General features: G+C 40.1%; 2 protein-coding genes across 5 annotated transcripts in view; one reads left to right on the top strand and one right to left on the bottom strand.

Annotated features, from left to right (window-relative positions):
- msl2b (MSL complex subunit 2b) overlaps window positions 1-17875 on the top strand; it is a 39821-nt gene that overhangs the window by 17962 nt on the left and 3984 nt on the right. For 2 of the 4 annotated variants that reach the window (XM_037078450.1, XM_037078451.1), the window contains one exon: window positions 13147-16095. The exons of the other annotated variants lie outside the window; for them this stretch is intronic. In XM_037078450.1, coding sequence (XP_036934345.1) covers window positions 15954-16095 — 142 coding nt within the window. In that variant the 5' untranslated portion in view covers window positions 13147-15953. The remainder of the gene's footprint in view (window positions 1-13146; window positions 16096-17875) is intronic. 4 annotated transcript variants of the gene reach the window in all.
- LOC119008323 (C-C motif chemokine 5-like) lies at window positions 7601-11183 on the bottom strand. The gene is made up of 4 exons (XM_037078455.1): window positions 9767-11183; window positions 9002-9125; window positions 8791-8863; window positions 7601-8325 (listed from the first exon to the last, which is right to left on the bottom strand). Exons 1-4 carry the CDS (start codon window positions 9858-9860, stop codon window positions 8269-8271), a joined length of 348 nt encoding a protein of 115 aa, XP_036934350.1. The 5' UTR covers window positions 9861-11183; the 3' UTR covers window positions 7601-8268.

The raw sequence follows: 17875 nt of genomic DNA, 5'->3' as shown, positions 1-17875 counted from the left end.
AGACAAACTCGTAAAAATCCCATTGGCACTTGGTTAATTTTCAGATTATTCACTGTACATAGACTGTTAATATTGATGTGTTACTAATCAGGAATTGTTCTGGGCTGGACATTGTGTGAGTATCACATTATTACATTAGTTTATTTATACTGATAATCAGAAAAATTCTGAATACTGGCCCGATGATCCGTCTGGGCTGATAATCGGACTTTGACTACTCAGATCCAGACATTATTCCCAACGCTATATCTCACAGTGGGAAAGTTTTGTGGAAGTCTGTTTGGAAGTGTTGGTGTCATCCTGCTGACTTACAGCCAACAGCAAACAGACAGAAGTGAAAACAACATGGTGGGTTTGAGCTGAAGTAGCTGTATTATTCACACCTAAACCACCAGAGCAGCTGCCTTCTCAGCAGTGATGCTATTGCTGTTAGCAACTTCAGATAAAGATCTCAGACTCTTACTGTGGTGGTGTTTGTTTATTGATCAGCCGGTCCTGAGTTCCCAGAAGGTCGGTCACTCGGTGTCAGCGGAAAAAAAGTATTGTCAACTTGTGATTGCTTATGTACAGATCCAGCAGTTACAGAGCAACATGGTCGTGTTTGTGTGATGAATATGAGTTAATATTCACTTAAGGCTGGGCGATATGGCCAAAAAATGGAATCTCTTTTTGATAAAATGCTTTTGTAAACATAAATTTAACATGTCAGCTTGCAGGTTTTTATAAAACATTGGTAAAACATTGATAAAAGTGAACATAACTTTCATTAAATACTTGTCTTTGCAAAGGTGCCTTTTGTTTACAGGCAGTATTTTATACCCCCGAAGTTACGTAAACTAAATTAAACATCTGCATGTATTGCATAGTGAACATGACATGTTGGTAGATGTACAGGACATCAGGTGTGTGCTTGATGTCTATTTTACACATTTTGGCCAGGAAGACGAGCCCGTCTGCTTCCTCTGGTTTTAAACATTCCCCATAGTGACAAACATGAGTCGAACATTTTCAGCATCCAGCCTTTCCGCTGTATATACAGGCGTCTTTAGCGATATGCAGCGTGACTGCATCCGTAACAGCTGTCCACCATCTCCGACCCTTTCTTTCTTCTCATACGGGACACAATGATTGAATGATTCCGCTAACGTTAGCTGCTTTATAGCGGCTGTTTGTAGGCTGCTGTGGTCTTGTACATCTCGTAGTGAACAACAGGTGTCCCACTGTGATGCATGCGTCCGTCTGAGAGGCTGAAATAAATGTGTTGGTCTGATGCCTTTAGTTACAGCAGCCTTGAAACAAGCTTTGCAGCAGACTGTGGTTTGATCGAGGTCCACTTGCTGCATATTGTTGTGTTTGTTTCTCTGTGGAAAGTAAATGTGGGGGGTGAAGCGGTGGCGGAGCAAGTTAAAGTGAAAAACTATTTTAATTTTTAAAATTCCCCTAAACCACAAACTCAGATTAGTCGATTTTACCGATTTATAGGTCAGCCCTAATTTCAACAACCCCTGGAAAGGAAATATCCATCTGTGTGCTCCATTACGTCCTCCAGCTCCTCTCTAACTGTGTCTGTCTGCGGTGTGTTACTGAGCAGGTTGTGTACGCTTGTGTACGCAGCCGCAAACAGCGCTATGAAAGTGATGTGAGTGTCCCAGAATAGTAAAGCTGTGGCTGGTTGTTAAGCTGAAGGGAGCTGTTGTCACGACTCTCTGGAGGTTTTGTTGTTGTTATTATTAGAATCACTACTGATCGATCGGTTTTCTGCACACAGACAAATGACGAACAGAACAAGAACAGAAAGACAGTATGACAATGTAAACGATTCACAGATGCTCCCACATTTGTCACCAGCCCTTAATATTTTTCATTTGAGCCAATAAGTTTTATCAAGAGGCCGCGTCTGTCATTAGTCTGATCTGTTCAGTGAATTCGGGGGATTTTGTATTTTTCCAGCTTATTAAAATAACTCTTGCTGCAGTGATGGAACCATTTACCAACACGTCAGTCACTGAGATCTTTACTGACGCCCGGTGGCAAAAATGTTTAATCTCCAAGACGACGTAACTGAGGAAGTGTGGCTGTTCGACCCCTTCACCCAGTTTCACCAGTGCCAAGGGAAGAACCAGAGGGCATTCCCACAGATGATGCAAGAATCCTGCAGTTTTGACTGGGTGTAATAGTTTCTATGTATAATTTTATATGGTGTAGATTAACTTCTAATATCTCTTGTGGTCCAGCCAGTAACTGGGTATTATATCTGCCACGTCCCCCCTCCAATATCGTGACCAAATTATGGATGTTTAAATTTCCCTCGGGATAAATAAAGTACCTTCCTTCCTTCCTTCCTTCCTTCCTTACCTACCTACCTACCTACCTACCTACCTACCCTGTCAGCCATTGTAAATATGGGTAACTCGTCAGTCTCTGGTGCGCTGAACAGACCATTTTAGTACATTTCATGAGTCTTCCCCCTTAGACTCATTATGCTATCAGAACTGGAAGTAGTGCTGAAACTGAGAGTCGATTTAACTCCATGTTTGGTAAGATTTACATTCAGATATGTTGTTTCAGCTCACGCGCTGCTTCACGATGGACTGAGCACATGAATTGAATCCACGTCATTATCAAACAAAGGACAGTTTTTCTGACAGTCTGAGAGCAGCGACAGAGTGCAGCGTTACGTTTCTGTTTGAACCCTCAGTTTTCAATGTAGAGGAGTTAAGGTGCATGACTGACACCAATCCTTTCAGTCTGGGCCTGTAATGTGTTCATGTGTCAGCTACTTGGCTCTTGGACGCCGCCTGCTGGTGGAAATAAAGACCTGCTGACACTTTTTTTAAGGTGGGTTGCAAAATCAGTCTGCGGCTTTATCCACATTAATTCAAAGCAGCAGATCAGCAACAAGGACAAACATTTATTTAGTTAAATGTGTCACAGTCCTACACATGAACGACATGCACCTCTTCATATTGTGTGTGTGTTTATATATATATATATATATATATATATATATATATATATATATATATATATATATAAATATATAAATATATAAATATATGATTATATATATATATAATATATGATTATTCTGGGTGGACAACACATACTGTACATGCAAAAACAAGCGTTCTCATGAAGCCTCGCCTTTCTGATTACCGCAATTTGGGTTCGGCTGACGGCAACCTTCCTCTTTCTTGTTGATCATTACCGTAGATAAACAGACTGGAATGACATGTGATGTTATATTTCTGCTTTGTGTTGCTTAACATTGCATTGAATTTTATCTTATCTTCGCCGCACCCCAACGAGTCCGAGAGAGCCTTGTCACTCGATGTAGAAATGCTCCAGCGGTCATTCAGACTAATTTGCATGAAACATTCCTTTTTTGGCATTGTATTACTGTAACCTACTGTTTTTGGAGACAGATAATTAGATATCCTAATACAAGTCTTATGTACTGGAAGTTTCACAATCACAGCCAGTCTGCAATAACGCCAAACTTTCTTTAACTCTCTATCTTCTTACACGTTTAATCCAAATAAAAGCACTTCCACATCCACATGAACTTACACCTTTTACCAGTGTTATGGATTGTAATCTCAAGTATGATGGCAATTCAACAAAACCAATTCACATCTGAAACAGTCATATTTTTGTACGACCAGCCGTCCAAAACCAAAATAAATTCAGTATCTTTCAGAGAAGAACTGTTTGACAGTCGGGTCGGTGTTTATTAAAGCACTGTCGCCCTCAAGTGGAGAAAAGAAAACCTGCAGCCAAAATGTCCAAACTTAGAAAAGAGAAAAGGTGAGGAAATGTTGCAGTAAGCTAACCAGTTGTCTCTACTTTACACCAAAGGTCAAATGGTTTTGGTGATCTGATGTACTATGTATAAGTATTTGGGAGCTTCCAGTTAAAGCCCAAGATCAGCCAAGATGATTTCTGCTGTATTTATGCAGTCGCTTCCCTCCAGGAACTCAAACTTAACACAAACTAGTTGACACACAGACTGTTTAGTGCTAGTTCAGTGCAATGATTGTGAGCGACGGAGTATTTACTCACTGTCAAACAGACTGGCACGACTTATGACATGATTATATATTTCTGCTTTGTCTTGCTTCACATTGCTTTGTATCTTATCTTCTCTCCCCTAATGAGCCTGAAAGAGCCTCATCATCCTGTGTTGAAATGCTCCAACGGTCATTCAAACTACTTTGTATTAAGATTATTTTATTGGCGTTGCAGAGATGATGAAACAAAATTGCATTGACAACAAGTTTTGCAACCTGCACTCTGTTACTTCTTGTACATTTTTAATCCCAATAACTCAAGTTAATATGCACTTTTGCACCTTTTACCAGAGTTATGTTTGTTTTTTCTTGAGTAGGATTGAAATGCCAGTTTCTAAAAAGTCAACAACTTTCTGAGAGACGTACTTTTTCTTTGGTTTCCAACTTTATTTTCTTCCAGCGGAGAAAATAAGTTGAAAGTTTCACTCACAGCTCCGTTTAAGACTTATAAGGGCTTCATCTAAGATTTCTTGACCTTTTGATCAATCACTTGGTCTGTAGAATGCCAAAACATAACAAAAATAGTCCATGGTCGATCTTAGAATGTCTTCAAGTTGAATATTCTCATAAATGGTCTCAAATTGTTGGTCTTTTTATTGGAGCAGGAAAGAAGGGACTCCCCAAAGCTTCAGCAAATCACATTTTGACACCAATAATAAAACATGTATATACGTAAATGGACACACATACATAGTTCATAGTGGAAGTGGTCACTGTGGTCCAGACAGCTAACATTAAACCCTCGCTGACTGATTATTCATCGTCTCCATTCATGTTTCCATTGTTAGCGCTCATACTCAGCACAGAAAAATCCCCATTCATGTTTTATCCTGCAGCAAGTCGACTCAAAACATGAAAGAAATCACGATGCAGTCACACTTAAAAAGCCGTTCAGTAGTTTTTATTTTGTCACCAGGTTCATTTATAGAAAAAGAATGACAACTTTTCAAAGTAGCTTATGTAAAAAAGATTAGCTTCATTTTTAATAAAAGCAGTGATTGGTAATAGATCAGCAGTTCCCAGTAGCTGCTTTGCCGCATGTTTTGTTTACCATTCCACATCGTCCTCATCATCCAGAACTTCAAATCTTCCTTTAGCAGAGAATTGTGATGGACAGATGAGTTTTTTCTGAAGTGTAGAGAGCGAGAGAGAAAAAGAGGGAATGTGCAGTTAGACGTAAAATTCATTCCATCCTTGTGAATTTGTTTTAGTTATCAGTTGCAGGTTCAGTCCATGAAAGGCTCTGCGGTCCAGTTAGCAATAACTGCAACGTAATACATGGACATATTTTATACATGGTTAATTGTTAAATGTTTTAAATAGGGTTGTTCTGATTGAGTTCTGATACTGCTTAATTTGGAAACGATACCCTGCTTCCTCCCAGTTGGCTGTTTCTTTATCTCCTTCTGTGAATGTGAACCAAACCTGAGCACCAAAATCGGCACTGTCCGCTTGTAAAGCAGCTTTTTAAAGTCACAACTTGCCCACCTGGATACATTCTGGAAGCCTGTCATCCTGCAAGGTTCGAGACTTTATCTGAGTCGAGCCACACTGTGTGACTGAGCAGAGATTTAATTACTAATTCTCACCTCGTCGAGAAGTTTTTGGAGCCATTGAGCATTTTGCTGGACACAGATAGGCTTGCTGCTGCTGCTGGATACGATCCTACAAATAAGAAACAAGGAAATAAAACAACAAATGATGTTTATTTCTGCAACACTTGCAATGACTGAATGATCAGTTCCCATTTTAGGGTGAAAGTCTGTCACTGTGTCTTGTTCTGAGATACGTCACAGTGACATTAAAGAGCGATGAATGCAAACTTATGTTGTTTAAAGACATTTTCAAAGCGTGCTGTACTTACAGAAAGGCATTGTGAGGGCAGCTTCGTCGGGATTCCTGTTTATTACACTTCATGATGTCCTTGACTTTTCTTGTTTGGGCTCTTTCACAGCAGTCATGAGCATAAGATGGAAATGAATCAACTGTCCGAGACAAATACAGAAAGAGACGGAGAAAGAGAAATACTGTCACTTTACTCATCAAGATAACAAGCATGACACTCTGATAAAATACATTTCAGTTTATTTTCAAAGTATTACTAGCAATCAGTTTCGTAATTTAGTTTTCCAAAATGCACAAACATGGAAATTTGCAAGAAGGAGTGTTAAAAAAAAAAGTGTTGATAGTTAAAGTTTACTACAGTCATTCTGGTTTTCTCTGTCACGCTACATTTATCTTTTCACATGTTTGTTAAATATACTGTAGATACTTTTCTAGGTATTATATCGAAGTGGAATCGAATCGGAAGACAAAAGAACAAAAGATAAAATTGCCCTTAAAGGTTCGGCTTAATGTTTTATTTAGCATATTCCAACAGTCGACAAAGAAAAACAAAGTTTCCTGCACAGCGAGTTGAAAGGGTTAGAATTTTTAAAATAATAACCAAAACCTTTGCCTAACAAAAACGTATAAACATTTTGGGTTTCGATGTCCGATCAGCTGGAAAAATTCTACTGATAAATGCTGTAAAATGTGTTCATCAGTTTAGTGGTTGGAACAGTATTATATATATTTGTATATTACTCAGCAGTGATGAAATGTTGTTCTGCATACTTTGTCCAGACCTGTAATTACATTAAATACAAGTATTCAGTACCTTGTGATGCGGAGATGAGCATCACTGCAGCCAAGGTGAGCAGACAGATCCAGCGGCTGGCAGAGAAACTCGTCCACATCTTCAAACGCTGCTCGGCTCCAAAACCGACTCTGGATCTCAGCTCCGTTACTCAGTTACTGACTCTTCAACTCCTCGGAGTCTGACAGTGATGAACCAGAGAGATATGGGCTTAAATAATGCAGCTTCATGCAAAAAGAGGAACCGTTTTTGTCACGAATAACATTTATGGAGAAACGCACACAAACGTTTTGTTGATTATGTCCATATATGTTCATGTTTGTTGTTTATCTCAGATCAGGGTTCTTCCTCTTCTGTGTTGATTGCCTTGACTGGCCTGCACAGAACCCCTGACCTCGACCCCACCCAGCAGACTCTGGGTGAAGACCGACTCTAGAACCAGACTTGATCACCGACATCAGTGGTGGATCGATGCTGAATGGGATCTGTGGGTCTGTGTTTGTACGTGTGAAACCACTGGATATTTTTACGGAGACTGACAGACAGTTTTCAGTCATGTTAGTGGAAAACATGATCTGTTCCCAACCCGACCCATTAAGGGTGTTTGTACCTAAACCTAACCCGACCATAAGCACAGTGTTGACACAGAACAAAGATTGAAAATACAACATAAAGAAACGTAAAGTTTCAGCGTGAAAAATCCAGTGTTTGAAGATATTGCCAACACTTAAGGTCATGTCGTTGTCCACACGTACCAAAACAATCTTTTTTTTCCTTTGCGCCCAAATGGATCCATTGTAAACGACTCATCACCAAGAAGACGAAAATGGCTAGTGGAAGGAAACAGAATCGTTTGTGTGGACCGATAATGAGGTTAGTAACACTAATAGGCTTGAACACAAGCATGTAGTCCGCCACTGTTGTTGTTGTTGTTGTTGTTGTTATGAGACGTCGTGGGGTTAAGAGGTCGAAGGCTAGAGGTCGAGGGGTGGGGCGATGGCGTCATTGATACTCAAAGTATGCGGATTGGCTTTCCAAACGAGAACACAAGGGCGGTTTTTACAATTTTTTCACCCTTAGACCAGGTTTTACAGGATCCATTTGGACAATCGGCCAAAACAATGCAAGACATGTTTACACAAAAAAGCGTTTTCATGTGGATGGCCCCTGAGTCTAGCAGTTGTCTAGAGGTCATTTCTAGTTGTGGTTCCATTAAAATAGACCTTGATATTATTTTTGGGCCCATATCCCAAACTTCAGAGTCAGTACAGAAGATCCACACAGAACTGCATGTCAAAATTCAAACTTCATACGGTCACACAAACAAGAGTCAGTCACACTGTAAATTCATTCAACATGATTTATTTTTGGTTCCAGGTTCAAAACGACCAACTGTTTGTGACAGCTTTACAAAATAATGCCACAGAATTCTGTCATCTTTATAAAATTTGATACAAAAATAACTTAAATTTTAAATAGATATGTGTGTAAAAGGAATAAATAGTAAATCAGCAGAAAACATTCTGAGCAGCTGCTTCGCTGGGATGTTTTTTTTTTTCATCACGCCGTGTCGACTCCACTCAGCGGCGTCAAATCAGGAGGACAGCTCAGTTTTCCCTGCAGCATGGAGAAGGAGAGAGAGCAGGAAATGTACAATCAGTACGCTAAAACCAGGAGATACCGAGGAACTGAAACTCTTCTTTAATTAAAACTCCGACGAGCAGATTTATGATGAGTACTTCTCCACAGCTGTACTCCTAATCATGCTTGTACTTGAGTAACTACCAGGTATCGTCAGAATAGTAACATGGAGTAGAAGAAGTACTGACAGTAACTCCACCAATTTCCCACATTAAAGTGTGTTTATGGGTGTCGGCTACAAGGCTTCTTCTCTGGAGGAAGCTGCATGTAATCTGATAAATTGCCTCCATTGATGTCACTCAGTGGCTGAGTTGCATTGTGGGTAACCTAGGCTCCAGGTTGATGAGCCTGTAATTCACCTGCTCTGTCTCTAATGCGCGAATCCAGACATAATTTGCTTTCTCTGTTGTTTGACTGATTGGGAAGATGTCGGATTCTCACCGTCTCTATCTTGTCTTTGAGCCACGCAGCATCCGGGTTGACGCACCACTGCTTATTCCTCCTGGTCACGATCCTGAAGCAGACACAGAACAATTAGACATAATTATTTTGAGAGAGATACAACCTTGTGCAACCTAACTGAAGCACAGGAATGATGAAATAATCTATTTTTTGTATAGATAACATCAGAGAAAGTGTTTAAAGTGCTCACAGGAAGGCGTGGCGGTGGCAGCCCTCTCGTGGTTTCTGCTCGTAACACGCTTTGACTCGCTCTATCTTCCTGGAGCTGGCGTTGAGACAGCAGGGTAAACGTACGATCGGATTGGAGGAATCCACTGCAACAGCAGACACACACACAGAAAACACTGTTATTACTCAGAACCACATCACTAGTTGTTTACTCATCAGTGTACTAAGGATGACCTGTTGAACACAGGGAGGTACCCGTGAAATGTGATTACTCCACTGCTACTGTAGCCATTTAGCAAATTATGATGTAGCTGATAAAACCAATTAAAAAGAGTACACAGAAATTGTATTAGATAAAAGGAAGGGAACTCCTCTTGTACAGCAGCTTATTTTTTATAATTGTGATATGTTTTTGGAAGAGCTCTTTAATGTATTTGCATTCTGTAATTACCTTTTTGTTATGGCTGCAGCTGATTTTGTTATAATTTCTGAGGGTTCACAGCCGACACATTAACACGACCAAGTGTTTTACACTTCCAGAACACTGAGGTCAGGGTTTCTGGGTCAGATTTTGATTCTTACAGTTTTTCTTTAGACGGTAGCCAGGCTGCTAGTGGTAGCCATGTTGCTAACGCTGTCTTTGCAACAGCAGCGCCAACAGCAACACAACAGGGGAAAGCTAGCTAAGCTGCTCATATTTAATCCCATCTATGAGAGATTCAAACCCCAGAAGACACGTTTCACAAAATACAGAGGACGATATTCAACAGCATGAGTTCAGTTTTACCTTGTGATGCAGAGGCGAGCATCACCACAGCCAGGGTGAGCAGACAAATCCAGCGGCTGGCAGAGAGACACGTCCACATCTTCAAATGCTGCATGGCTCCAAAAATCGACTCTGGATCTCAGCTGTAAACTGCTTCGTTATTAAGCCACCAACAGCTCAACTCCTGGAGGGCTAAGGATGAATGAACCAGAGAGGTTTGGGCTTATATACTGCAGCGCCAGACAAAAAGAGGAACTATTGGTGTCATGAGGAATGTTGCTAGTATGGAAATAATCATGGTGCAGAGATGACAGGACAGAGACTGACACACTCAGAGGGTTGTACAGTTTGACCATCATGTCCATATATGTTTAGGTTCCGCGTGTTATCGTAGCAGGACTCGTGTTTGTCGGTCGTGATGTTGCTGTTTCCGGTCTCCAACAAGGCGTTCACGTTTCAGCAAACGACAGTGACTCAGACAACGTCATTATAGACGCTTTTGGCTCCTCATTGCACCTGTTTTCACGCGTTTTTCTGCCTTGTGTTTTGTGTTTTGCCCATTAATTCCAAAGAGTAAGAGTTAAAAAACAGAATGATATATTTAAACAAAATTACTAGCAACCTGTAGCATGACAACATGTGACAACATTGCTGCAAAGTCAGTAAATACATTTTTGGTGGAAACAAAGTAAAGACCAGACATTTTGACATGCTATAATTATCCAATGATTCAAATTCATTTCAAAATAAGAATGGTCTGCATACCTTCTAAGGCCCAACAGTCCCCTAGGATATAATGTTAGAAGTTGACATTTCTGCAAACTACAGATACGTCAGAGGTTAACATTTGTAACAAATATTGCTTATCATGTTCACGATACATGCTTATTAGCTAACTTTCACAGCGGGAGGTCGGGATGATGGTGGCGTTATTACAATATCACAAGCAGACCACCACAGTTTGACTCTAGTCAGCACAACATTGTGACAAGGAGAAATAGAAAATTGAATCTAAACAAGTGTAAAATATCAACTTAAAGAGAAATTAGGTTTTAACTTATCCGTGGTTTTGCAGAAACGTACTTGGCTCACATTTATTCTGGAGTTCAGGTCGGTTTGACTCGATAGGGTCTTGTTCAGGGATGCCATGTTCTGGTAATGGCAAGTTAGCTGCTTGTCCATATATATAAATGAAATAAACTTGCAGGCTATAACGATTATATTAGCAACATGTGATGCACATTTACACACAGTGGGGAACAGATCTATAGAGCCAACATGGTTTTTCCCCATGTTTCTCTCCAACAGTTAGACGATTAAAGCATTTCACTTGTCCGATTCCTGGACAGGTTAACTGTCAGGCTCTGCATGTTTCACTGGAAAATGATTTCATTAGATTTTTTTTTAAGGTGTTGACAGGTGGATCTGTCTTTTTCACAACTACAGCTTTCCAAGTTGAACCTGTTGGCTGTGGGCAGCAGTAACCTCCACCTGCAGTCGGAGCTAATTGGCATTGCGGATTAAATGAATTGTGTCAGAGGTCAGACCACCAGAGGAGCCTGAATGTCCTTGGTGTTTTTTGTGAGCAAGAAAAGAGGAATCACCCGAACACAGAGACACACTATGAATAATACTCACAGACTCACAGACCAGCTATTCTTAGCATCCACCGTTGCCATAATAACCTCAAAAAACAGTCATATTGGCATGAGAGGCTGCTGAAAACTCTAAAATAGGAACTAGTCACATACAAGGAATGCAGTTGAAGTCTCAGTACAAGTGATCAGACTTACAAGCTTTTTCCACATCTCATGTCCTGTACAAATGGAATTTGCTGTTACAGTTGATCAAAAACGTGAGCACGTTTTTCTGTATTAATCACAGCTATATGAAAGAGAAACAAACTAAAATTTAAATAAACGCTTAGAACACATTTTTTGATGGTAATTTTAATTCTGTATCTTAACAAAGATTTTGATTTAGATTTAATTACTTTGGTGTGCTACTATGAGATCAGCAAAACCTTCCACAGATGTATGTTTATTAGTCAGTCACTCGTGTTTTAAACTTGCCTAACTTTATTTAAAATGAGAACCCATTTATGTCCCAAATATAAGAAAGGTGGCTGCAAGACATTATCGCTGCTTTGACTATTTGTTTTTGCTGCAGAATACATCAGATTAATTAATGCTGATCAAATAAAACAGCAATTTAAGGGATATACGTTTGAAAAAGTGCATGTTTATTGCTTGTAGGCCTGTGACAGTTCTTTTAAGTATTGTTGAACCTGATGATTATTTGATAATAATTCAGTTAATCATATACAGTTGTTCATGGTTCATGTTTACTTTTGTCCAACCAGCAGTCTAAAACCCAAAAAATATTTAATTTAATGTCATATAGGACAAGATAATGCAACAAATCCTCAAGTTTTGAAAGTTGTATCCAGATAATATTTTGCATTTTTTTTAGTCTGACTGACAAAACACATATTTTTTGCATGCATCACTCAGATGTTGTTATGAAGTACTCGTGACAAAGATGAAAGAAGCGTTTAACAATCAACTTCAATGTCTGAAGTGCACTGAACTTCAATATCGGCACATATAAGGCAACGTAGAGTGTCATTTACCTTCTTGTGGACCAGGATGTGACCTTAAGAAAATATATATGGTAGTGAAAGAAGAGAGACAAATAATGATTGTATCCTATTTGAATTGTACCATGAATCACAAGTGAGGTTTGTCTCAATTTGTCATGAAACTAATTAAGAATAATACTGTGACAGTACGTAATTATCAGAACTACACACACACAAAAGTCTGACATTCATCATAACCCGTAACTGAAACCTTGCAGAGCTGGTGCTGTATACTAGCAGCTCACAGAACTTGACTCTCTTAATTTACTGTGATTTTCACTTTTTTCATACTTTGTCTGTGCTGTGCTGGCAAGAATGTAGTTTATTGAGCTGTTTCACACAAAACTAACTGGTATTTTATTTTTCTTTATGACAAACTGTGACTTTCTTGACTTGACTCGACAAAAGGCCCGTGGGGCACACTGAAAGGGGTGGGACTATACACCGATACAAATATATCTGTGATGAGCCAATATCAAGTTTAATTTTTGCTTGAACAGTGCCTGAAACTGGGGTGCTCATATAGTAAATCTGTCCTCAGTAGCAGCATGTTCATGTCTTTCACACTTCAAGCTGTCCTTTCAAAATAAAGGCTAAAACCCCTTGGAAGTAATCTTTTTTTTTTAAATTACCACAACCAGTAGTCGGTTATTCGAATAGATGCCGATTAATCATCTGTCAATCAAGTAATTTATTAACAGCTGTACTTGAATTCACCCGCAACATGTGGTTGAATGTGTGTGCTATTTTTATCCCTCAGATACAAACCTCAGAGTGGAAAGTCCCTGCTGGTCAGCAGCCTCAAGTCTCCATGTGTGTGACCGCAATGATTTTATGATTAATAAGAGAACAAAAAAAAAAGAGGAAGAAAGGGAGATAAGGGCAGAGTCGGTGCATTGGTAGTATTAGTATCAAATGTTTGAATCATGTAAGGGTGTAACCTGACCTCTCAGGGTGTCTGTGTTTATCTGTTATGTTTTTACACATAAATTTAAGATGTTATCTTCCCCTTTTCACCACTTCTTCTTTTTTTTTTTTTTTTACCCGGATCAGATAGCCCTCCACAGCATCACCACACTTACCATCACACTTTCAAATAAACAGGAATAAACAAGCGTGTACCAGTGAAAACATCAAGATCATCACCTCTGATATCAATTAATTACAGTCAACTACACCATCATGTGGAGAGGCAAAACTTAGAGATTATTTCAAGATGAACATGTATTAATACCTTTGGGGTTATGCATACTATTATTAAATTCTATGTTAAGCTGTCCGTATCCAGCAAAATCGTAATTTTGAGTAACACAGACGCAACACCTGACTGTAGTAAGACCTGTGAGTTATCCTTCCTGAATGTTGTCAGCTTGAAGAGGCGTGAAACTTTTTTCACTGAAATGTTACTCTGACAGTCGTGACACTCACTTTATGGCGTAATCTTACATTGAAACAGTTGTAAACAGTGACTGAGGAATTTGTCATGTTGTAATCATAAATGAGTGGGTGCTAGTGCATTGTAATGGAGGTTTTTGTCCGGGGACTCACAAACAATGACATAATTTCAACATTATTCATAAACACAAACAAGGTAATTCATGGAATCAACATGATTAATTTTTCTTTATTAGCAGAATGAAAGTTTGTGGCTCCTTCATTCAACACAAACATAGAACACGTATAGTGATTTATATAAATATATCGCACATAAACATGTTTACGCTCAATAAGTAATTCTGTAGTGGTTTTTTTGTTCAAGGTGTTTTTTATTAGATTTTTAGGTTATAAAAATCTGAAATATCAGATTGATCACACCACATGGGTAGCCCCTAATTACACCATTACAATAATCAATTTATAAGCACACAAAAATACAAATACGGGAAAGTAAGGAGCATTTTTTTTAGTGTTGGGGATATGTTGGTGGGCTCTGTTGGTTACCTTTATGGTCTTTGAGCATCAGGAGAGGCACTATTTTGAATTAAATGTATTGTTAGTGTTATTAGATGTACAAGATGTCAGACTTAAAGGGGCAATATGTAAGAATTGGCCACCTTTAATTCATACTCCCAGCTACTGTTAGCCTGCTAGCTCAGCTAGCTGTGCAGTTAGCCAAACTACCTGGGAAATGTTGTTTAAATGTTCTATGGAAGTTTTGGGGGCATTTTGTTGGATGTGACTAAAAAAATAGTGTGATTTAAGTAATATATTTCTCTACACAGACAGTAATATTGTAGAGTAATACATTACTTCAAAATAAAGGTAACTAGTTACATGTAAAAACACTGTGGCTCCAACTGTCATGTAGATGTGGTGTCCATTGTTTTTTTAAATTAACCGCGCTATGTGCTCTCGCGAGATCTGAGCAACAGCGCCCCCTTGTTTGTGTGTGTAAAACCGACGGGAGGTAGAGGAATACTCCGCGGCTAACGATAGCAAGGTACACAAATAGGGATTTAATTCACTTTCGGTCTTCGCTGACACTCTAGGGGTCCACCAACAGGTGCAGGAGGGCATAATTTCACCTAAACCCTCCGTTTTCCTACTACATTCCCGCCGAGGCGAGAACGCGAGAGTCCCGCTAATCCCGAGAAGAGGGACGCGGCCTGCTTCTGTAGCCGGCTTCCCGGTGCAGCTCAGCCGGCTAGCACTGTCACCAGAGCCCGGTGCTTCCGCTGGTTTATTTTTCTCCTCACCAAGAGACGTGTCGAAATATTTTTTTGTTTTTATAACCACTGCCTCTTTATCATATACCCCCCTTGCTATCGGCGGGCAGCTGTCGGCGTTTTTCCCCCGAGGAGGACCTTCTGGACCCGGGGCGGCCTGTTTTGTTTTCGAGCCGCCTTGAATCTCCGCGAACAATAACACAACCATATAACGAGCCTGCCGGGGCTGCACCGCCACGGAAGCCTCGGCGCCAGATAATAAATGCATTGTGTGCCACCAGCTCTGGTATGGACGTGAAACCCCGGGACGAGCATGCATGTTGTGGACTATGGATTTATCGGAGGAAACCATTGCAAACCGGAGCACTTTGTCACGAAAGCCAATGTTTGAATTTGGGAGCTGCTGCTAGCTAACCAGCTGCAAGTAACGTTTAAAAAAAAAAAAAAAAAAAGGCCAGGGGGGACGGAGGAGAAGAGCGCCACACGATGCTTTGTCTAATCATAACTCACGGATTGTACGGAAACGAACCGAACCGACTTGGATGAACCGACGTTTATATGCACTCATAATCTCCTCCGATCAGAAGAGCTGGGACGGATGGATTGGATGTGACTGGGGATGAGTAACCTCGACTGCTCCCTGCGCAGACTGCTCTATATGTGGGGTTCACCGACGGGGAACTGACCGCCTTCACATCCCATCTATGCTCTCTTCAAAGCCACCAGACTCCGTTGACAAAAGCAGCGATTTAAGCTCGCAGAACACGGGAGTCACCCGGCGCGCCGCTGCCCCGCTCGTCGCTCGGTTTGTTTGTGTTACTGTGTGTGACTTTGGTGTTTTAACGTATTAATACATCTTCACGGACCGGACCGGACTGGAGCCCCGGGACAGGCAGCTGAGATGAACCCGGTGAATGCGACCTCTCTCTACGTGTCCGCGAGTCGTTCGGTGCTGCAGTGCGACCCCAGAGACCCCCGGGCCCTCGCGGAGCTCTGCAAGCTGCTGCCGTTTTTCCGCCAGTCCCTGTCCTGCCTGGTCTGCGGTAAGTGTGTGTGTGTGTGTGTGTGTGTGTGTGTGCACTTAATTCTTACATAATCTGATTTTAATGTGATAATAGAGCTGTGCAAAGGCAGTGTGTATTGGGGGGATGTTTTCGGGAACGTGCGTTGTTGTCAGCTGTGCTCGCAGACGGAGCGAACCTTTAAAAAATGCCGCTTTCACGTACAGTCGGAAATCTGTGAATCGACACTAGTGATGGAAAGTAAACAAATATAATTACTGCGGTGCTTTAGGGGGTACCTCTCAGTTATATTGTTCACAATTTATTTTGCAGCTCCACAATATAAGTATTAGCTTCGCACAATTAATCGATACTTCCCTCTCAAATATGTCTAAATAAAATCTAGAATACTGGTTTGAGAAAATGTGTTTAATAAAAATTACCTTCAAAGACTAAAGACTTCACATGAAAACTGATATTACACTTTAGCCATTTAGTATCCTCAGTATAGGCAGTAAAATGTCATTATTTCCTTTAAGTCAGTGGTTAAAACTATTTTCTAATGAAAGAACATTCAACACTCATAGATACGAGTTAGTTTGTAAACTACGTGCAAAACATTTGATCATCATGTAAATTAATATGTAGAATATTAAGAAGTTATTCTCATAAAATGTGTTTTTTTTTTTAAATGTGAAAAATTAAGTACGGCGAATGTGTTAGAATAAGATACCAATTAGTACAATGTTACGAAATTAATAAATGAAACAGATTAGAGCTGGAAAAATAAAACTAAGGGCCAACACTTTATAATGGCAGTCACTAACAAATGAGAAATGTGTAATTGATTATACTTTAGTTAAAGGTTCTTTCACTGTTAAACACACACAATTAAATGCCTTATTAATTATTTATTAAGCAGGTGTTTATGAGCCTTTGCTTAATAAATTGCTTCTAAAGTATTTCACTGTTAATTAAAGTTATTTATGAGGGTCCATGTCATGCAAAAGATCCCTAGCTGCTAAATTTCAGAGGTTGTCCCTTCAGAGAAAAATTGAACCCCCCAGTTGAGGTATTGAAATGTGAAGCTGCAGTTTCCGAAGCGCAGTGAAGGCATCATAACTCAGAGCTACTCCCATCATGACACACCCCCCTCTGTGTGCTGTTTGGCAGCATCGGGGCGTTTCTCTGTTTATCATGTTGAATAACAGCCTTGCACATACTGGATATTATGCATCTAATCTCTCTCTCACACTCCTCGTCGCTAAATATACAACGCTGTCAGATATATAGACAAAAAAATTAGGAGGTGGAGGAAAAAGAGGGAGTGCGTTTCTGTTTATACACAACTTTAAATATCACTGGCTGTAAATGTGCAAGATTAAATGGGCTGTAATTCAAACAAGAGCACTCTCTGTTGTTTCTCTGCAAATAAACGTCATGTATGATTTATTTTGTTGGTATTTTTAATGCACAGTTTTCACTGCTCATGCATAATGCATTCACCCTCCCTCGGCCATAGCGGGTAGATATACGGTTTGCTGTGAGGGAAATACCTCCCGAGGTAAAGGAGATAGTTGTGTTACCGTGATTGGAAAGAAGAGCAGCTTCATTACACTCAAGATATTGATTGCTCCTTCACCTCCGCTGTATAAATAACAGATCGATACAGGAGCAGTCCATACATCGCGTTAAATATAGACTTTCTGCTGTTACGTGGGATTCATCAGACAGGCAGGGCACAGTGTGTAAGGTCGGTTGTGTCTCATGAATGCACCTTCATCCTTTTTTTCCCGTCTGCAGCTGCACTCCCTAGCAACCA

This window comes from Acanthopagrus latus, chromosome 19 (assembly GCF_904848185.1).
Source record: "Acanthopagrus latus isolate v.2019 chromosome 19, fAcaLat1.1, whole genome shotgun sequence".
Classification (NCBI taxonomy): domain Eukaryota; kingdom Metazoa; phylum Chordata; class Actinopteri; order Spariformes; family Sparidae; genus Acanthopagrus; species Acanthopagrus latus.
The sequence above is the reverse complement of the archived record's forward strand: the minus strand, read 5'-3'. Positions and strand labels throughout refer to the sequence as shown.

Bases quoted from the DNA above. Each gene is read 5' to 3' on its own strand.
- LOC119008323 (XM_037078455.1), bottom strand. From the start codon at position 9,860: ATGCAGCATTTGAAGATGTGGACGTGTCTCTCTGCCAGCCGCTGGATT. The intron at 9,126-9,766 runs GTAAAACTGAAC...CTGCTGTTGCAG, and splicing joins GCTCGCCTCTGCATCACAAG to TGGATTCCTCCAATCCGATC. The intron at 8,864-9,001 runs GTGAGCACTTTA...TGTCTGCTTCAG, and splicing joins TGCCACCGCCACGCCTTCCT to GATCGTGACCAGGAGGAATA.